Source organism: Aquarana catesbeiana, linkage group LG06 (assembly GCF_042186555.1).
Source record: "Aquarana catesbeiana isolate 2022-GZ linkage group LG06, ASM4218655v1, whole genome shotgun sequence".
Classification (NCBI taxonomy): Eukaryota; Metazoa; Chordata; class Amphibia; order Anura; family Ranidae; genus Aquarana; species Aquarana catesbeiana.
This window is the reverse complement of record NC_133329.1, coordinates 289,949,711-289,972,474: the sequence shown is the minus strand read 5'-3', so window position 1 is coordinate 289,972,474 and position 22,764 is coordinate 289,949,711. Positions and strand designations below refer to the sequence as shown.

Genomic DNA, 22,764 nt, shown 5'->3' with positions numbered 1-22,764 from the left:
CAGAAGGCAAAGTGCACTTGAAATTGCTCTGAAAGTGCACTTCGCTGTAAATCTGAGGGGAAGCTCTGCTGATTTTGTTATCCAATCATGTGAAAGCTAAAATAGTCTGCAGGAGTTAAGCAGAGGAGGAGCAACAATCTGCATGGTGATGCAGGAGGAAAATCATAGCAATTAATACATGCACATCCTCTCTTCTGGCTCTAACTATGTGCTAGTGTGTGAAATATTTAAAGTATGATGGCAAATCAACTATCCTATGGGCATTCCATATACCCTTTTCCCCAACCAAGTTGTACCCCTCAATAAACAAAAACAAAACCAGCAAAAGACTGTTCATTGTCTCTGCAAGTGATGTATGGGAGTCTCATAAATCTCAAGTGGTAACCTGTAAAAGTTTTTAAAGCATCGCCTATGGATAGTATAATTTACGTTGTTTGTTTGGTATCTAGTTACTGGGCATACCATCATCTTTAATATGCTACCAAAAAATGGGTTATGTATTGCGTTTGTTTTTGCATTAAAATTCAAAAAGTGTATTTTTCACAAAAAAATGCATTTGCAAAATAGCTGTGTGACATAAAAAATTGAAAAATCCGCCATTTTATTTTCTAGTGCTTCTGCTTTAAAAAATATATATGTTTGGGGGACCTATCTAGTTTTCTAGCAAAAAATTGTTATAAAAGTGTCAGAAAAAGGTTTGGTCTTCAAATGGTCATATAGAAAGTTTACAGGATACAGAAAAAATACAAGAGAGGAAGGAAGAACAAGGGAAAAGAAGAGGGGTGAATAAAGTAAATCAACCAAAATGAACTGACAGCTCATAAAAGGTGAATAGAAAGTGACTAAGCTCCATAGTACATTATATAATGTATTAATATCACATAGCAATATTGTTATATAGAGAACTACTGTTATTAGAGAGACCTCAGTGCATGTGGAACTACAAGGCCCAGCTTACAGTGAGATGTACTCTGACACATACAATTCACACTCATTATAAACACAAAACAAAGCACATGAGAACAGTGCTGTCTAACCATCCTAGTCCCACCCACTGAGCTTCGGATTGGACAGCTGTCATTAAAGTCCGCCCCGTGATTGGTTGAGGGAGAGGGGCGGGTTTTCCAATGCCTTTTCACCTCTTTACACTGCTGTACTTTGTTCCTGCATAGAACATTTGCACTGTGAACATGGCAGCTACAAGGCGTCTGGCTAATACAGTGGCTGTGATCACTATCAACCACCCTCCTGTCAATGCTCTCAGGTAATCATAGTGCTATTATCTGTACTAACCCCCTTCGTGTGTACATTAGATCTCTAACCCTATGATCACTCCTTAGCAACTCCTAACAAAGTCTTATTTTGCATTTTGAATGATCATGCACATTTAATGGTCAGTACAGTCATTTATAAGTCTATTTACTGAGCAGACAGTCCTCTTGTTGGAGCATGCCTTGTTTGTGTATAATATCAGGAAGAAAGGACTACAGATTTCTGTAACCTCTGGGTGATCTGAGGACTAGTTTTGTTCTTCTTCTATGCTTGTGCTGGCTCTTGAAGTATTTCACTTGCCTAAGGCCCCATGCACATGGAGGGGGTTATTTACTAAAGGCAAATTCATTTTGCACTACAAGTGCACTTAGAAGTAAGGTCACTGTAGATCCGAGGGAGACATGCAAGGGAAATAAAAAACAGCATTTTAGCTTGCACATGATTGGATGATAAAATCAGCAGAGCTTCCCCTCATTTCTGATCTACAGCGACTGCACTTACAATGCACTTTCAGTGCAAAGTGGATTTGCCTTTAGTAAATCAACCCCTTAGCGTCTAGCCCCTGTCCAAACCTGGTGTTTTTAGTGTGGCCAGGAGGGACAGGTGCTGTGTCCATTCCTGCAGCCTGGCTATGATAGGCTGAAATATGCTGTGACTGGACACTGTACTGAGTGGTACCTGTGTTTAGGGCCCTGTGCATTCAGGGATGTATGCCTATATCCAGCATCAGAATATTTTAGCCTCTGATAGACATTTTATAGGTTGCAGGCAATGCGACTGGGCACACAAAAACATCAGGATTGGATGCACTGGAGCTAAACATCCAGTGTGGCCTAAGGGTTCATCATTAGGGTTGCCACTAAGGACGAGCATGTTCGCACAGCCCACGTGCAGAGCACGCCAGGAAGTCGGCACTGCTCTGCGCTAATCACAGGCAGTGAGACATTTCCTGATCTCTGCAGCCGTGCATCGGGACAATGTCTCACTGCCTGTGATCAGCGCCGTGCCGACTTCCTTGCGGGCTCTGCACGTGGGCTGTGCGAACACGCCGGAGCTCATCCTGAGTTGCCACCTCCATCCCTTTAAAACCAAGCGCATAATAATAACGCAGGTTCCGTGGCTGATTAAGGTGGTAATTAAACTCTGTGCCTTTATCTGCATTAAATTAGCCTCAGAACCTGTGTAATTCATATGTGTTTAGGTTTAACCCTTTTGCTGCCAGAGCTATTTTTGCATTTTTTGCACACCTGTTTAAAAAAATAATTTTAGGCCTGAAGATTACACAAAACCCACAAATATTTTCTGACAGCAGATGCCCTAGAGAATAAAATTTGTGGTAGTTTCAAATTTTTTTTTTTATGTCGCATGGTATAACCGCAACATGTGATGTTTTATTTTGGTAACAGGTTCTCTTTAAGACCCTGTATGTCTCCTCTGCTCCGCTAAATGTTTTGCATTGCAAAACATGATTTCCTGGCTGAGCTAGCTGGGGACAATGAGAGCTTGACCCAGAAGTGACATCAGAGACGTCGCTTTCCAGGTCACAAGAAGAAGGGGAGGAGAGTGGATGTGTGTCTGCTTTTCTCCTTCCCCTCCAGCTGCCGGCATCTGCCATGGAGCTCCCGAGCCCACTAATGGGCAAGCACAGCCTGGTAAGCATGGTCGGGCACGGGGGTGGCGCTGGTACCGGGGGGGGGGTTGTGTGTGAAAGCGATCGCGCTGCAGCGCAGCCGCACGAATGCTCTCAGCTGACAGGCACCACCGGGATTGTGTGTAATGCCCCCCGCTGTCAGATCCGTACAACATACGGACCTGGCAGCTAAAGGATTAAGGCTGGGTTCACACTTATGGAAATTGGATGTAGATTTCCCTGTATCCAATTTGCATGACAAGAGACTTTGACCAGCTTTCAATGAAGCTGGTTCACACTCCTTCGGGGCAGCCGCGGTCCGATCTGGAAAAGGGTCCTGTGCATCTTTGGCTCAGTTTCAGGTCTGAATTCGGATCTGATTTCTCCCTGAAATGGAGAACAGGGGTGCACTAGACCCCCTGCTGTGAGCCGCAGCCGCAGCTTGTGTGAACCCAGCTTAAAGGGATGAGATGGACACCCTGTCCATCATGCCAGTTGAGCTGCGATGGTCTGCATAGATGAACGCAGGCTTAATGCAAGATGCGGATAGAAGATGGTTGTTTTTCTATATGTCTTGACACCATAACGTTTTTTTGATGATGCAAATTGCAGTGCATTATGTAGCATGCACTGCAATCTGCTTTAACACAACTTTATGTTGCATAAAATGCAGTGCACTGCACCACATCACAATATGCTGTGATGCATAGAGTTAAATGAAATCATTTCTGTGAGTGATTGCTACAAAATACAAACTGTAAAATAAACAAAGGGCCCTTCGCACCACATGCAGTGCTTTTTCTTTTTTTCTTTTTTTTTCTTTCCTGCATTAAAAAAGCATGAAAAGTAGGTTATATGGGTTCCGATAGCATAGTTCATACCAGCATAGTGCCTTTCACTTTCAGAAAAAAAAGTACAACATGCTGCTTTTTTTTCCTGCACATAAATGTACTGGAATGCAGTAAAACACATCCTGAACAGATCTGGAGGATGTTTTTGTGGTGTAAACTGGCCCTCAGTCCCTCAGCCCAACTGTTATAATATAAGCAACATGGGAAATGCAATATTTTTCAGTTGGGTGGTTAATTTTTAGGGCCAGTTAACATAAGTATTGTTATGAATGACACACACGTTGGTGCGTTTTATCTGGGTCACCATTTACATCTGACGCCCCAGTGCCGTTCATTTAAAGTATAAGTTCACCTTTCGTAACATGTTACACCCATATTCAGGTTGTAACGTATCCTGTTATGAATGGCCCCCGATCTGACAGCTAACAGGGATCTTCTCTCCTCCGCTACAATTTTTTAAAAATGTGGGGCAGCGCCTTCCCGGCCGCTTCACTTGTTCACAGTGTTCTGTGAATGAAAAACGATAAGGTTCGGCAGCCTTTGCGGCTGTCGGCTTGTAGTTTTCAAAGAACTCAAATGACGCTGTGATAGTTTTATTCTCTCTTGCTGTCAGATTGTACAGTGGGGACAGAAAGTATTCAGACCCCCTTAAATTTCTCACTCTTTGTTATATTGCAGCCATTTGCTAAAATCATTTAAGTTCATTTTTTTTCCTCATTAATGTACACACAGCACCCCATATTGACAGAAAAACACAGAATTGTTGACATTTTTGCAGATTTATTAAAAAAGAAGAACTGAAATATCACATGGTCCTAAGTATTTCGACCCTTTGCTGTGACACTCCTATATTTAACTCGGGTGCTGTCCATTTCTTCTGATCATCCTTGAGATGGTTCTACACCTTCATTTGAGTCCAGCTGTGTTTTGATTATACTGATTGGACTTTATTAGGAAAGCCATACACCTGTCTATATAAGACCTTACAGCTCACAGTGCATGTCAGAGCAAATGAGAATCATGAGGTCAAAGGAACTGCCTGAAGAGCTCAGAGACAGAATTGTGGCAAGGCCAAATTTCTGCTGTACTTAAGGTTCGAAAGAGCACAGTGGCCTCCCTAATCCTTAAATGGAAGACGTTTGGGACGACCAGAACCCTTCCTAGAGCTGGCCGTCCGGCCAAACTGAGCTATCGGGGGGAGAAGAGCCTTGGTGAGAGAGGTAAAGAAGAACCCAAAGATCACTGTGGCTGAGCTCCAGAGATGCAGTCGGGAGATGGGAAAAAGTTGTAGAAAGTCAGCCATCACTGCAGCCTTCCATCAGTCGGGGCTTTATGGCAGAGTGGCCCGACAGAAGCCTCTCCTCAGTGCAAGACACATGAAAGCCCGTATGGAGTTTGCTAAAAAACACCTGAAGGACTCCAAGATGGTGAGAAATAAGATTCCCTGGTCTGATGAGACCAAGATAGAACTTTTTGGCCTTAATTCTAAGCGGTATGTGTGGAGAAAACCAGGCACTGCACATCGCCTGTCCAATACAGTCCCAACAGTGAAGCATGGTGGTGGCAGCATCATGCTGTGGGGTGTTTTTCAGCTGCAGGGACAGGACGACTGATTGCAATCGAGGGAAAGATGAATGCAGCCAAGTACAGGGATATCCTGGACGAAAACCTTCTCCAGAGTGCTCACGACCTCAGAGTGGGGGGCGAAGGTTTACCTTCGAACAAGACAATGACGCTAAGCACACAGCTAAAATAATGAAGGAGTGGCTTCGTAACAACTCCGTGACTGTTCTTGAATTGCCCAGCCAGAGCCCTGACTTAAACCCAATTGAGCATCTCTGGAGAGACCTAAAAATGGCTGTCCACCAACATTTACCATCCAACCTGACAGAACTGGAGAGGATCTGCAAGGAAGAATGGCAGAGGATCCCCAAATCCAGGTGTGAAAAACTTGTTGCATCTTTCCCAAAAAGACTCATGGCTGTATTAGATCAAAAGGGTGCTTCTACTAAATACTGAGCAAAGGGTCTGAATACTTAGGACCATGTGATATTTCAGTTTTTCTTTTGTAATAAATCTGCAAAAATGTCAACAATTCTGTGTTTTTCTGTCAATATGGGGTGCTGTGTGTACATTAATGAGGAAAAAAAATGAACTTAAATGATTTTAGCAAATGGCTGCAATATAACAAAAAGTGAAAAATGTAAGGGGGTCTGAATACTTTCCGTCCCCACTGTATATTTGCTTGTCTGTACTTGATGTAGGGGCACACAGATACACTGGCAGATCTGCAGGAGACTTGCATGGTGATCTGCTGATCGTTGGTGCAATGTTTTAGAGGCTCCAGAAACAAAAAATAATAAATGCACATTTTTTTTTCTTTTACCTGCAAAAAAATGAATGTGCATTTATTATTTTTTGTTAAAAGGTGAACTTTCCCTTTTAAGAGCACAGTGTTGTGTGCATTTATGAGAAAATGACTGCTAGGCACATCCATACAAATGTAGAATCCCAAATGAATATACAAACATACAGTATTTTACATGAAAGCATACTGGTCAGATTATTTATATTAAAGCTCTGTTCGCATTTGTGTGATAAAGGAATGCAAGCAAAATTGTGCGCGTTCTTGTGGTGCACAAAAATATGCATCCTTTCTTGCAAGTGTACTGTTGTGCCATCAATTCTTAATGGCATCCCAATGCACCTTGCTATTGTTTTAGAGAAATTGCGTGTGAAAATGCTTTGTGAGGTGTTGCTGCCTGATTTTTTAAAAAAAAAGGTGCTTGCATTTCTTTTGTGCGATTTTGCTGTGTAGGCAGCCCATTGAAATAATATGGGTGGCCCTAAGCGTGCTGCCACGGAATGTGTGCAAAAATGCGGGCATGCTGTCACACCCTCACAGGTGTAAACGGAGGATACGCTGGTCTCCTTCAAATGCATATCTATAAAATGCTGAAAATATTGTACATTTCTTATCAAACTAGACCTGCCTTGAGATAAACTGCCTTTTGTTGATCTGCTGCTAGAAATGCCTGTTGCCTGGCTTCAATAGATTCAGATAAGCTGATCTCAAACCAGCTTCCAGATCTGGACAGTCAGAAGAAAGTCAGCACAGTAGTTTAGGGGTTAGTATCCTTGCAGGATGTTTACATATTCTCCCTGTGCTTGCATGGGTTTCCTCCAGGTACTCTGGTTTAGCAAAAGATGCGGGGCTGGGCTGGCATCTCTCAGTCCACAGATGTAATGTATGTTGTCAGCCCAGCAGAGGACTTAAGCCCCGTACACACGATCAGAAAATTGTATGGAAAATACCGCTTTTGAATCGATCGTACGATAATCGGATCGTTAGTACAGAGCTTTCAAGAGCCAATCGGGACAGTACATCCGATAGTATTCTATTGGACATGCAGGAAAATTTTTTTCGTACGATGCCAGATCGTACGATTTTCGTTTAATCAGTACAGCTATCATTTCGAAAATGCAATACTAATGCATTACAACACATGACCTCACTTCCGAATTTTATTCCTGTCCTGCGGGAATTTATGTAACTTTAGTAAACTCCTCTGATTCGATCTGAGATCAGCATGCAATAAAAAAACTGACGATCATTCGTCCGATAATCTTATCGTGTGTATGGGGCATTAGGAGCTGAGAGTATTTCTGGCAGGTCAACAAGTGATTTTATTATTATTATTTTTTTTTTTTTTTACTTTACATATGCTTTAAAGCAGGGTGGGTACAGATAAACTACTCCCGATTAAGGATGAGCTCCGGCGTGTTCGCATGGCGCACGTGCCAAGCCCACCAGGAAGTCGGCAGGGCGCAGCGCTAATCGCAGGCAGTGAGACATTTCCCAATCTCTGCAGCTGCACATCGGAAAATGTCTCACTGCTTGTGATTAGCGCTGCGCCGTGCCAACTTCCTGGCGGGCTCGGCACGTGCGCCATCTTCCTGGCGGGCTCGGCACGTGCGCCATGCGAACACGCCGGAGCTCATCCTTACTCCCGATGCATAGCTTAGGAGACAAGCTGTTTTGCATGTTAGCATCTCTCTCGGGTCTGCATCTGCAACAAATGTAATCAGTTTTATTTAGAGAGCTAACCTAATAAATAAAAATGTCGGCGTTGCCGCGACAATCCAAGTGCAAAACAATATGAACAAATCACCCATGAACAAAATATAAATGTCGGCGCTGATTCAAAAGTGAAAAAATATATAAATGGTATCACAAATCATATAAGTGAACCACATTAAATAAATGCATATACTATCAAAGAAATCCTTAGAAAAGAGTCCACACACCAAAAGGAAAAATAGTGTAGAGACAAATGGTTCTTGGTTCTCTGTGGTCCACCACCACTCGTATAGGAGAAAAACAAACTCGCCAGATAACTAAAATATAAAAAGCTTTTGTAGAAATCCTTAGAAAGTTCTTAGAACGATGGAGTTACATCAGGGAGGGATATTTCTTTTATCACATAGCGCAATATAGCCTGGGGAAACTAAATTGAGTACTTACATTTGTGGGTACTAATATATGCTAGCACTAACATGTACAGCCAAACAGCAGAGGCACACGCCGTTCCTAGAGCTCTCGTCGTGTGCCAGCGTGTACATGACTTATATTAAAAATATGCGATCTTACAATTTGTTATGAACCTGCTAATTTATTTTGCTATTTAAGTATTTAGTTTGTTATACATCCCTACTAATTGGCTGAATAGATCTAGGATTTTTATATCTACTGATTAATGTAATGATCTATTACTTATTGGTTTTAAAGTGTGGTATTTTTTGTGTTTGTGGTTTGTTTGCGTAATTGTTGGATAAATCAGTAATTAATATTTACCACCGCTATGTAATTGTAATAAAAGTAATATATTTGGGGTTATTTTTAATATATGTGATGTATGATGAGTGGCAACCAATTAGACTGCTCCGTTTTGGGCTCATTGGAGTATATAAGGCTACAGGAAAATGGAGGAAAGCAAGCTTTCTGATGTGGAAACACGAAATGCATTGAGGCTGTGCGCTCGCCGCACTGACGTCACTTCCGGTACACCTGGTTCCAAACTCTGGAGTGTTGGAACGCACGCCGAGAGCTCTAGGAACAGCGTGTGTTTGGCTGTACATGTTAGTGCTAGCATATTAGCACACACAAATGCAAGTGCTCAATTTAGCAATTTAGTTTCCTGTTTGTCCAGGCTATATCCTGCTATGTGATGAATCTTGTTTTTCCAAGCTTCTGCCTTTACATGAGTCTAAAGCCTTGTACACATGGTATGATTGTTGGCCAACTGAGCGTTTGATTTTCATCAAAAGGGCGTGTGTCAGGACCTTGTCTTGCATACTAACGTTACACAATTGTCGTGCCACAAACACGAACATAGTGACGTACTACGAGGAATTTCAGCTCTTGAGCGCCACCCTTTGGACCCCTTCTGCTAATTTCGTGTTTGGTGGGCATTGATTCCGAGCACGCCTGTTTGTACTTTGGACTCTTGTGTGACGGATTTGTGTACTGACCATATAAAAATCTGACGTCAAACCGTTGTTCGCCGAAAATTTACTAGCCTGTCATCCAACATTTGTTGGCCTAAAGTTGGACAAAAATTGTCAAAAGGAGCGTACTAACGGTAAGATTTTAGGACAACGGTCTTTCAACAGACAATCCCCTGCCAACAATCGTACAGTGTGTACGAGGCTTAAGGATATATCAGCTGACGAGACTAAGTTAAAGAAATATCCCTCCCTGATGTAATTCCATCATTCTAAGGACTTTTGAATTAGCGCCGACATATACATCCCCTGAAGAAGTCACGTGATCGGTGACGTCACGCGTAGGGACGGAATAGGCTTTTTCTCCAAGCGTCTTCCAGGACAGCCCATGAGACCTTGGGCTCCTCCTACCAGGACAGGAAACACGTCACCCCCACCAGATAAAAGGGCGGTCCTCCAGGCCCATGTCAGTTATTTGTGTTTCCTCCGGACGGGGGGTAACATGTTCATGGAACCTGCTCCCATAGGCCTTATAAGCAGGGGCTTTGTATGGCTATTTTCTGGGGCATATCACTTACACAGAACGAGTTCGCTGCTCGTAGGAGAGAGGCTTGCTCTTCACTTTTATGTGAGTACATCTGCTTAAAGATTCTTAATAAAGCATTACCTGGTTTAAACATACTTCACTATCAAGTACCTTTGTCCTGCATATTCCTGCATATATATATATATATATATATCTGAGATGTGGAGGCTGAGCTAGGACCCGCGCTGGTCCAGGACCCCAGCTAGGACCATAGCCACTTGTAACCAGCTGCCATTAGGATTACTCAACACTGGCAAGCGTGGATATAGGGACGCGATTGAGGCTCAGGACCTGGCGTCTTAGCCACATTTTCTTGCGGTTGACCTAGCACTGCTAGGTAAGGGGCCACTGCTCACATTAGTGTTTTATGCACGAAGAGGACACTGAATGAATTGCATCCCAGACACCCCACTGTTGTCTTATTGAAAACACCAGAATTTGTTTTTGCACCTTAAATTAATTTTAAACCGGCACTTTAAGTTTGCTGCACCTACTGGCATATCATTTGTCATTTAACTGCAGGCCAGCACAGTAGATTTTATATCACCACTGTTGGGACATTTATTTATACCGTTTATTATTCATACTGCTTTGGATTGAATTGTTTGAATTAGCGATATCTAGATCACCTAAAAGCTTTGCCACTTTGTATTTTTTTTTTTTGCACTATTTATAAGGATATGGTTTTTTGTTTTTTTTTTATTTTATGTATTTAATGTGATTTAGAGATATTCACAATAAGAAGTGTTTTACACCTTTATCTACTTACACATGATGTTGATTATCACGATTTGAATGTTTTTAGTGTCAACACATATATATGCGATTTATTCATTTATGATGCGATTTTATGCTATTCAGTATATTTTATTATTTATTTTATTTATTTCAGGTACTTATATAGCGCCGTCAATTTACGCAGCGCTTTACATATACATTGTACATTCACATCAGTCCCTACCCTCAAGGGGCTTACAATCTAAGGTCCCTAACTCACATTCATACATACTAGGGACAATTTAGACAGGATCCAATTAACCTACCAGCATGTCTTTGGAGTGTGGGAGGAAACCGGAGTACCCGGAGGAAACCCACGCAGGCACAGGGAGAACATGCAAACTCCAAGCAGGTAGTGTCGTGGTTGGGATTTGAACCAGTGACCCTTCTTACTGCTAGGCGAGAGTGCTACCCACTACACCATATAAATTGATCACAGATAGAGACTTATAGCTTTCTTCTGGTTAGCGCAGCACCTCCCCCTCATATTTATATTTATATTTATATATATATATATATATATATATATATATATATATATATATATATATATATATATATATATATATATATATAACTTCTTTTTTTTTTTTTTTTTTATGGGTGATTTGTTCACTTGACAAGGGGCAGCTTTTTCATATTGCTATACACTTGGATTGCAATATATTGTTTGGCGCCATCACTTGTTAAAATATACTTAAAACCTATTATTTTGGTATAGGTCACACTTGATTATTTTTTGTTCGTAAATCTTGTATTTATTTATAAATTATTATTTTATTTTTTTTTTTTTTTTTAGGTCATCAGTCCGCCATACATTGGTTGAAGAATTTAGCAAAGCCAGCAAAGATCCTAAAGTGGAGGCTATTGTGTTGAATGGATCCAATGGGAAGTTCAGTGCGGGTATGATTAATTCAGTTTCTTGGTTTACAGACTAGTACAGATAATAAAATTTTTATATATAACTTTTTCCAATTTATAGTAATATCTGGGATAGTTTCTCAATTGGATCATGCAGCAGTCATGCCAGCTGGTGAATTCAGCAAGAAAGTACTATTCTTGATAAGAATCCGTCCATTTAAATGTTCAAAATAAAGTCTACCTAATAGTATACAATGGTGGGATGTTTCTTTAGAAGGGTTGCTGGAGGTGGATACCCCTCCCTGTCACTAGTTATACACTAGGTACTTTGCACAGATTTTGTGCTTATGTATAATGTGTTTTTGTTTCTGGTTCCAGGTGCAGACATACGAGAGTTTGGCACCTCTGCTGTTAAAACTGTCTCTTTAGAAGATATAAATGGCACCATCGAAGCCAGCCGGAAGCCTGTAGTGGCAGCTATTGAAGGTATAGCACTTGGCGGAGGGCTTGAGCTGGCCCTAGCATGTCACTACAGAGTGGCAGACATACAGGTAAATGTGTATCACCATAGAAATTTATAGTAGAATGTTAAATATAATCTCTTAATTTGAGAAAAATGATGCGGCCTAATCAGCTTACAATTCAAGTAACATACACATACAACATATGTTTTTTTAATTGAGCTGTCACCTTTTGGACAGTATATTGACCTGTAAACCTGTATATGCGCTAGGAGTTTACACCATTTCCAATGTATGCGTTCCTGTGTTGGCTCTCGGAACCTGAACTAAAATACTCCAATAAGGCTGCTTACCCCAAGCTACAGCCAAAGCAAGATGTGCTCCCTTTTACATGTGGTGGTTATACTGTTGGTTATTATTGAAAATGGAAACTAAAAAATGAGTTGTACTTTTATCCTTTTAGAGTTTTTTTACATTTTTCTCTGATTACAGTCCCGGGTTGGTCTTCCTGAAGTGCTGATTGGCCTTCTACCAGCAGCTGGAGGAACTCAGCGTCTGCCTAGGCTAATAGGCATTCCTGCTGCTCTAGATATGATTGTTCGAGGTGACTTTTTAAATTTTTTTTTTTTATGGCAACATAAGCAGTATATTACACTGTAGTGCTTAAAAATGCATTGACTATTTTTTTTTGTTTTTTTTGATGCTGGTCCTTCAATTTTTCTTAAAGTACGTTTTTGTTAAGTATTTGCCATGTAACATCTGGTGGTGTTGGATAAAATATTGTCAAGTAGTGAAATATGTTCTAGCAACCTTTTGTCATTTGTGACATGCCTGCCAAAGATGTTGGCCTGTTTCAACTAAAAGTTGATCGTTTACAGTTTTGGTAATACAAAAAGCTTAAAATGTGTCGTAAATCTTTGTGTGGGGTTTGTTATAAAAAAAAATCAAATAAAGACATACTTGCCTCCTCTGTGCAAGGGTTTTGCACAGAGTGTCCCCCGATCCTCCTCTTTTGGTTTCCCTCTGCGGCGCTTCTTCTCTTCTTGAGTGCCCCCATGGAGAAGCACTTTGACTGAGGGCACTCGTGCGGGCGCGCTCCCGAGTCCTGCTGCTCCGTCCATTGACACAGACAGGAGGACTTGGTCCCGCCCCCCCCCCCAGCTCCCGCGTCATTGGATTTGATTGACAACAGCGGGAACCAATGGCTCCTACTGCTATCAATCTATTTAATCAGGACCCGAGACAGCGACTGGAGCTGCTGTGCTCGTTCCCGTTCGCTTAAAAGATCGGGTTAAGGTAAGTAGAAGGTGGGGGGGACTGCTGCTGCTGCACTAGAGAAGGTTTTTTTCGCCTTAATTTATTAAGGTGAGAAAACTTTGAGGGTTTACAACCCCTTTAACCATTAAATTTTTTTTTTTTGAAAAGGGGATGGAAGAGTCAGAGCCTCTGTCAGGGTTTTATTGCTATCTCTGTCCCGGCTAGGTACCCTATGTTTGTCCTGGTGACCATTGTTACTGTGACCGAAAAGTGTGCAAATCCAAAATATTGAGTTTATTACTGGAACAGAAATATTCAGCTATATATTTTCTCTCACTTCCTGTTTCTGTAGGACAGAAAATCTCAATGGGGAACTGATGATTTAAAAAACTGACAAGGGTTTTAACAATTTCTTACATTATTTAAGAGATAGACTTTACCCAAAAGTGCAGGATAACACTTTACCAATATTTTAGATTTAACCTTACAAGCTGCTTTCTACCAAGCAACTCTTCAAACCTCCCAAAATCAGGTTCTACCTAAATTTCAGTTCAGACCAATGGTATTTTGAATGGAACCACTTTCCAAAGCAGAATATTAATCTATTGCTATATGTGTGCTTTAGTTGTGAAGGAACAAAGAAGGGTAGTCCTGTTTACAGACATACAGTATATAAGGAACCAGCCAGGCCTGTGCTGTGATCCATTTTTTTTTTACAAAAACTACTGACTAGCTTATTGTGCTCTCCATGTAATAGGAACTTGAATCCAACCTGAACCTGAATCCAATTCTCCTTATGGGAATGTCTAACCATGTAGGTCTGGGTGGAAGCATGAATGCCTCTAGTCACTGAGGTTGTCATTACTCATCAAACTTTTAATTGGTAAAATGGTATCGCTATTTCAGTTTTTGTAAGGTGGGCGAGAAAGAACAATACACTCCTCCACTAAAAACCACCCTGAGAGCTGTCCACCAGGAGATATCTACTGATCCTAAATACTGTGCATGAAATTGTTGTCCAAACTAACTGAGAAGGGAAAGGTCAAAGAATTTTCATATTTATGATCTGTTGCTTATATAAAAATACTTTCTAAAAAGTACATGAAGTCCTTTTGAATACACTGGATTCCTGAGTGTAGGATAAAATTATAGCTGATCATACACCAGTAGAATTTTTTGTTTGATTTTTTTTTTTTTTTTTTTTTTTTTCATTTTTCGGAACCGTTGGTGGGGTCATATCAACATTTTGTTTTTAAATGACTAGAAAATCTGTAGAAGTAGGAAAGTAGGTTGGAAATTTTTACACAAATTTCTAGCTATGAATGCTTTTTGCTCAGGTGTGTGTGTGTGTGTGTGTGTGTGTGTGTGTGTGTGTGTGTGTGGTGTGTGTTGGGTTGCTTTTTTTTTTTTTTTTTTTTTTTTTTTTCTATATCAAATGTTAAAGCAAGGAAATTTTAGAGTAGTTTAAAACAAACTGTTGAATGTATTGCAAACTTTCGTTCTAAAATCTTACAGTCTATGGCCAGCTTAACTTTTTTACCCTAGAAGTAATAATTCTGCTATCGTTGGTTTCATTCAGTCCTAGTTTTCATCTTCCTCTGCAAGAATTATTTTGCTGTTTTTAAGATTTAATCCCAATATATTTCAGGTATGCATGCTTATACAGTATACGCAGTTATCTTTGCATGCATGCCTACATAAACAAGGACAACTAAGACACATGGGAGTAAACATTTTGGTAAGCAGCTAGAGAGTATAGCAAGTTCATTATGGCCACATTTTTGGCTGGCAGAGGGGTTTCCTTTCATGTGTAGCTCCAGCTGGCTAATTGTTTTCACAGCTAGATGTATATTCTTTTAAAAGGGGGCTGTCCAGCATCTACCAGATGGAAAGTGGGATGGAAAAAATTATGTAACGGCATTCATATCTTAGCTGAAAGCATCAGTTGGGCACAGGGCCCTTATTTTACTTAACTGAACTGTTGTATTTTATTTACATTGATGTTGAGTCTGATTTTTATAGTCAATCATTTATTTTCTAGGAAGGCATATTCCTGCCACAGAAGCTTTAAATCTGGGTCTTGTTGATGAAATTGTGAAGGGCAGTGCTGTGGATGCAGCTATACAATTGGCCCGAAAGGTTATTGGTAAGTAGATCCAGCACTAAATTCACTTATTGCCTCTTTATTGTGTTGCATCAAAATATTTAAGCATAGGTGTGAACAGATCTACATTCTGTGAGGTGGGCAAGTCTAATGTAGTGGGTAACTGTGCTTTACTATACATAGTACATAGATTAATTCACTTCCATGTGAGTATGCCCAAATAGAGTGCATGGGAATGTGTATGCTTATATGTATGGACACCTTGCTAAGGCCAGGAGGTAAGCGTGTAGTCTAAATATCTGTCCCCATCTGCTCTTTTAGTATTAGGAGACAGACCACTACAATGTGCCCGAACACTTTGTAGCATCTAGGTAAAAAGTTAAACCCAGAAAACATAAGACCTATCCCAGGATATTAGCAAACCCTCCCCACCCCTTCTAAGTATCTGCTGGTAATAAAAAGAAAAAAAACTACCCAAATGCCCATTTGACTTATCTAAAGCCATGGCTCTCTTTTTCACTTTACTTCATGGGGTCTTTCTTTGGTTGTCCACATCGCTGCCTGCTTTATGTGCATAGGAGGCAACAGTTCTGCCCTGTACACACGGTCGGATTTTCCGACTGAAAATGTGTGATAGGACCTTGTTGTCGGAAATTCCGACTGTGTGTGGGCTCCATCACACATTTTCCCATCGGATTTTCCGACACACAAAGTTTGAGAGCAGGATATAAAATTTTCCGACAACAAAATCCGTTTTCGGAAATTCCGATCGTGTGTACACAATTCCGACGAACAAAGTGCCACGCATGCTCAGAATAAATAAAGAGATGAAAGCTATTGGCCACTGCCCCATTTATAGTCCCGACGTACGTGTTTTACTTCACCGCGTTCAGAACGATCGGATTTTCCGACAACTTTGTATGACCGTGTGTATGCAAAATAAGTTTGAGCCAACATCCGTCTGAAAAAATGCTAGGATTTTGTTGTCGGAATGTCCGAACAAAGTCCGACCGTGTGTACGGGGGATTCCAGTAGCCAGGTCCTCTCCCCTAGGCTCCAGAGGCAGGAGAACTCATGGGGATGGTGAATGGACCAGAAGATAATGAGCAGAGAAAAATGTTTGGTGCCCAGGGCAGGATATTGGCTTTGCTCATAGAGGAAGCTGTAACTTTGATCCATTACACTGCAAGATGATTTAGGATTATGTGTTTGGAGTTAGATTGAGGAATGAGATAATTGATGCACAGTGCACTGTTTAAATTTAATTTGTGCCTGTGGGCTTTAAAGAGTTATGCCCCGTACACACGGTCGGACTTTGTTCGGACATTCCGACAACGAAATCCTAGGATTTTTTCCGACGGATGTTGGCTCAAACTTGTCTTGCATACACACGGTCACACAAAGTTGTTGGAAAATCCGATCGTTCTGAACGCGGTGACGTAAAACACGTACGCCAGGACTATAAACGGGGCAGTGGCCAATAGCTTTCATCTCTTTATTTATTCTGAGCATGCGTGGCACTTTGTCCGTCGGATTTGTGTACACACGATCGGAATTTCTGACAACGGATTTTGTTGTCGGAAAATTTTATATCCTGCTCTCAAACTTTGTGTGTTGGAAAATCCGATGGAAAATGTGTGATGGAGCCTACACACGGTCGGAATTTCCGACAACAAGGTCCTATCACACATTTTCCATCGGAAAATCCAACCGTGTGTATGGGGCATTAGTCTTCTGACTAGAATCATTCTGGGTATTAAAAAAAAAAAAAAAAAAATGAACAACCCAGTCAGTAATTAGTTAAGCTTTAACATATGCACTTAGAATCAAGCCTTGCCCTTGCAATAAACCAAAGGGCACTTTGGTGTTCAAAGTACTTCAAGTGACTTATGACATACTTTCGTTAACTTAATGAGGCTGTAAGTGCTTATCAGTGTATTTGAATCATTACCTAGAGTGAAGAAGACATGCAAATGTGATGTTTGTTGGAAAAAATATCAGTGATCTGGAAGGTTGCATTCTTGCTGGCGTAGGAAACTTTGTTGACAATCTCACCCCATGCACACCTTGTTTGGTGCATATTGCACTTATTGCAAGTAAGATCATTGTGCCTTTTGGCTAAGATCAAGTGTAGTATCTGTTCTTATCAGTTGCCAGAGGAGGCGATGTTGTACTGACCATAGAGGGAAGGACACATGCAAATCCAATGGTGTAATTGGACCTGGACAGACGGTTGAGGGAAATTCATCACCTGGTTGCCCATGGGGGCTCCAGTGGGCCTACCCAACCTATCTAGAAAGGACCTCCTGGTGAGGATGGGTGCTGCACATGGGTCTGGCCGGAGGGTCGGGTCCCTGGCCTTCTGGCCTAGATTGGGGTAGCTCTAGCTACGGACAGTTATTCGGGAGAGAACGCTTACTCCTCCTTTGGCGGGGGGGAGTGGTTAGTACTTCCTGAATGTAATTAGGAAGGAGTGATGGGAGCGACGGTGGAGCCTGATGGTAAAGGGCTCTCACCAAGCTCCCTGTACTTCATGCCTTTCTGCCTGGAGTGGGGGCTGCTCTGGTCTGGGCTGGGGGTCAGGGTTGGGTTTGAAAGCCTATGGAGTATGTGACCCTGGAGTGGCAGTCCAGGGGTGCCAAAAAATCACTGTGAGTGGCAGTCACTTTGATTTGAGGCACCACGGTCACTGCACCATAAAACACGCTTTTTTAAGTACCTGCCTCTTGGGCAGGGCCTTTTGGCTGGGACCAGAGGAATTTTTCATTCCTGGCCGGAGGGCCTGGTCGTTTTACACAATGGCCACCTTTTTCACTCTCCTCGTCACTATCCCTTCCCCACTTTCTTTTTATTTATTTTATTTAATAGATGCCTATGTTTGTCACGTTTTGTCTTTTTTTTTTTAATGTTTGTACATGGTTGTCTCACTGTGTGATGAGTAAGGATGAGGGTGAACTTTTTTGGGTATGTTATGCACGCCATAGGCTTTCAAAACAAAAAAAAAAGAGAGATCACTGTAGATCATGCCATGTTCTCTGCTGGCAACATTGAAAGTACAACCCATGGAAAGTGTGTGTGTGTGTGTGTGTGTGTGTGTGTGTGTGGTTTCCACAACTGCCTACCAGTTTTTGATATTGGCTTTGACATTTTTGACTACTCCTCCTCTATATGCAAAATTCCTTCAGTTTTACAATGTTTGTTTTGTAGGTTTCCTTGCTTGAACTGCCCTCATTTACCACCCCCCTCAAAATTTAAATGGAATTCAAATCAGGACTTTGATTAGGCCAGTCTAAAAACACCCCCCCACCCATAATTTCTTCCTTCTGAGTCATGGTGGATTTTCTAGTATGCTACACAAGTCCAAGTGTCACTAGACCAATGTAGCCAACAACAGTATTTATGATCACCACCACAGCGCAGTGTTGCCTCTGCCTGTCATCTTTACTGACCCTGGCCTTTTTATTGACCACGTTGCTGCCTGGACTGATTCTTTGCCCATTTGCTGACCATGTCACTAGCTGCCACCTGAACTGACCCATCTACAAGTACAGCTGACTACGTTCCTGCGAGATACCAGCTCCAGCCATCCCCTGCGGGCAACTGCACTGCTGGAACCACAGGAGTTCTTTTTGTTCTTCCCTTCTTCAGCCTCTTGTACTTCCTGGATAGTGAACGTGACATTCCTGGGGGTAGCCATGTAATGTTAAGCTAGACTTGCTTGGCTTATAGGAGCAGAGACTGTTATAGGTTAAGCTACATTCCCTAACCACTTGTATAGAGGTGACCATTACAGTGCACTGTATATATTAAAAAAAAAAAGACGTTTTCAAAAGATTCACCATGCTTTTCAGAAAATACCTTTTCTGGTGTGGTGTCTTTGCGTTTCAAAATGTGGCGATTTTTATTGTTGCCTCTCCTATCCTGACACATCAGGGACTTGAGAAATATGATAGGTAGCTAGGAATGTCGTCCCCCCCCCCCCACCAATCGCGCACTCACGAGGTCGCCCAAAAGAAGCTCCTGTTCCTTTTTACAATTGCGAAAAAATCGGGGTGCCGTTAGAAGTAATGGCATCGCAAATGCATTTTGCATCCATTTGAAATAGCTGGGTGGCATCACGATGATTCCGCCCGCGATCATGTGTGAATGTAGCCAAAGTGGTGCTGTAGGTCCTTTCTGCCAGTGAAACGGCGAAAGGCTACGTCCGACTTTTGCAAAAAATATAACAAATTCACCATATTGATGAATAAAAAAAAAAATGTGTGCATTTTATTTTTTGCTTTGGAGCCTGCAACCTGGCTTCCCAGCTGCAGGTTTGTATCAAGGTATGGACCTTGACCTACATTTACAGAGCTGGAAGAAGTATCAATGTGGTAATATCACCACACTTGTACATCTGCCTTCACAGACACTGACCATGGTTCATGTTACACCCCCAACCACTTGCTATTCGGGGCAGTTTTGACATTTTTCACAAAAGTTAAAACCAGCATTAATTTGATAGGAAATTACTTAGATTCCCCAAACATATATTTTCTGAAAGCAGAGGCCCTGGAGAAAAAAGTGGTGGTTCTTGCAATTTTTATTTTAATTTTTGTCACACAGAATGTTTGCACACCTATAACAAATACCTTTTCAGGAAATGATAACCTCAATGATTGTATTTGTGTGCACAAAGAATCTAATACACTTTTTTTTTTTTTTTTTTTATTTTACACAAAAAAAAAATATATAGATGTTACGCTGAGTAAATAGATACCAAACTTGTCAAGATTTAAAATTGCGCACACCTGTGATAAACTACGGTACCTACAATTATCCATAGGTGAGGCTTTAAAAGCTTTTACAGGTTTAGAGTTGGGCAACACATAGATTTATACAAATATTTCTTTTCTTCTACCACAGGTGGAAGGAAAGAAAATTGCTTGATTTCCCCCATCAACATAGTCAATGTTGAAAGGGGAATCTCTTACACAGTGCTATTGTATTCTGCTGGCAGGGAGCCTTCCCTAGCTGCTAAAAGTGATCTCATGAGAAAATCTGACTGACTAGTTGTACTAAAGTCGATCGATTGGATTGACTTTAGTACAACCAGCCTACCCAGAGATGGATGGAATTTCAGCTGGTCCTTGCATGAACAGGCCGAGATTCATTCCATCAATGGTCCGCTCTAAACATTAGCTCTAGTGCTAGAATTTGTTTTCACCTGGCGGCAGAGATACCTCATGTGTGGTGAAACGCCTTTTTATATATGCGTGCCGAACATCTGCACTCCAAGGCAGCTGATCAGAGATCTGTTTGATCACTTGCCTCCCTAGCAATAATTGCCATGTAAGCACAGCACCAAAACCAGAAGTGACAAAATCCTCCATGCTTCATTTTGTCACCGAGGAGATGGAGGAACAGATGTTTCTCCATCTTCTGTGTTGTCAGCCCACCTGACTGCTTGCAGTTGACCTGAGCTCCCTGGTAAGGTAGAGCCCAGGAACAGCGGCAAGTTGCTGTGGGAGGAGAGGGGTCCCCTTCCGAGCTCTGTAAATGTGATCGGGTGGCTTTGAAGCTACTCAAGATTACTCTTACCTTAAAGCTGATCACCGGCTATAATAATATAGCTGCAACCATGATCCTGGTATAACCACTTCCTATCCAGGATGTGTATATAATTGACACCCACTCCTGATCCTAATTATCATAGGGATGTATTTACTTTTTCCGCCTGACAATTCTGCTTTTTTATATTCTGAGAATGTATATCACCTGTTATCTGCAGGCACCGTTTGAGTAAATATGTTTGCTGGTTCAGTTAGGAAAGTGTATGTGTGTCCCCCGAGCACTTGAATTGAGTCATTTAGTAGCAGGTGCTAGTGCCCCCGAACACCTCCCGGGGGGGGGGGGGGGGTGGCGTCATTTTTGCTGATAGAGCAGCTTTTCTCAAGCAGGAATTAATCTACTATTATTAGACTTGCACTAAGACCCCTGTCACACTGAAACGCACCTCCCCAGTGTGAAAGCCTGAGTGCTTTCACACTGGGGTGGTGCGCTTGCAGGACCGAAAGGGGGAAAAATAAAAAGCAAGCAGCGTCTTTGGAGCTTTGCGGGAGTGGTGTATACACCGCTCCTAAACTGCCCCTGCCATTGAAATCACTGGGCAGAGCTGCCAAAGCACCTTGCAAAGGGCATTTGCGCTTTGCGGGTGCTTTTAACCCCTTGTTAACCCCTTCTTTGGGGTTAAAAGTGCCCTGCTCCCGCCGCACAGCAACGCTGAAACTAGTGGCGCTTTACCACTAACGTGGCCCGTGCCCCAGTGTGAAAAGGCTCTAAATGATAGTAACACAAAATGATTTATGCCCATATGCCCACGTATACTTAATAATAATAATAATAATAATAATATTATTATTATTATTATTATTATTATTATTATTATTATTATTATTAATTTTTTTTTTATATTGAACAAGTTTATTAAATGAGGTGCCTTGAGGAAAAGCCTCTCCCCTCTCCACTCTTCCCTCTTCCCTCTCCAATGTGCTTCTGGAAGAATGGTCAAACGTTCCCGTGGACAGCCTTCACAGAAGGGTTGAAGCTGTTATACCTGCAAAGGGTGGGCCAACTCAATATTGAACCCTACAGACTAAGACTGGGATGCCAATAAAGTTCATGTGCATGTAAAGTAGGGTTGCCACCTTTTCTTCAAGCCAAACCCGAACACTTTCGCGGTGCACAGCAATTTTTTTTGTAGTACAGGCTATAGGATTGTAAAATACCTTGGGTTACCCAAAGAGTAGTAATGAGGTGTGCTACGGTGAACTGTGGCTGTGGCCAAATTGCATTAACAGTGTGTGTGTGTGTGGGGGGACTTAAAGGGGCATGGTTAAATAAAACAAAAGCATTAGTGTACCCATAAAATATATGATTTGATTTAATAAAAGATGTCAGTTAAAATATGAAAATGGCCTACCTTAAAAGTGGACACTGTCAGCCAGTAGAGCAGTGGATGGCGTCAGAGCAGTGGACGGTGTCACCCGGTGAAAACTGTATATATGGATGGTGTATGGGGGGGGGGTGGAGAACTGTATATGTGGGGGGGGGGGCTGTATATATGGATGGTGTATGAGGAGGAGAGAGCGAGAGAACTAGATGGATGGTATATGGGAGGGGGGCGGCAGAACTGTATGTATAGTGTATGGTGGGGGGGAGAGGGAGAGGTGAGAGGGAGAGGTGAGAGTACTTTGAAATCCTGACATACTAACATGGCAAAAGCTTGCCTTACAAGCTGGGCTCCAGTCCCAGTGCGATCTCTGCACACTTTCCAACAGAGCAGCAGGGAATGGGGAGGCTCCGCCTTCAACCCCACCTCCTTCTCCCTTCTGCAGCCAGCCAGCGGACTCGAGGAGAGCACCCGGCAATATGGAGGCTCTGCCTCATCTGCAGCACACAGAGCGGATGGAAGTGCAGTT

At 41.9% G+C, this 22,764-nt stretch overlaps 1 protein-coding gene across 1 annotated transcript in view; it reads left to right on the top strand.

The window, feature by feature from the left end:
- The first annotated feature begins 1,131 nt into the window (after positions 1-1,131).
- EHHADH (enoyl-CoA hydratase and 3-hydroxyacyl CoA dehydrogenase) overlaps positions 1,132-22,764 on the top strand; it is a 94,961-nt gene continuing 73,328 nt past the window's right edge. The window contains exons 1-5 of the mRNA XM_073633436.1: positions 1,132-1,264; positions 11,421-11,524; positions 11,861-12,033; positions 12,436-12,547; positions 15,242-15,346. Of these exons, the coding sequence (XP_073489537.1) occupies positions 1,191-1,264; positions 11,421-11,524; positions 11,861-12,033; positions 12,436-12,547; positions 15,242-15,346 (568 nt within the window). The 5' untranslated portion in view covers positions 1,132-1,190. The remainder of the gene's footprint in view (positions 1,265-11,420; positions 11,525-11,860; positions 12,034-12,435; positions 12,548-15,241; positions 15,347-22,764) is intronic.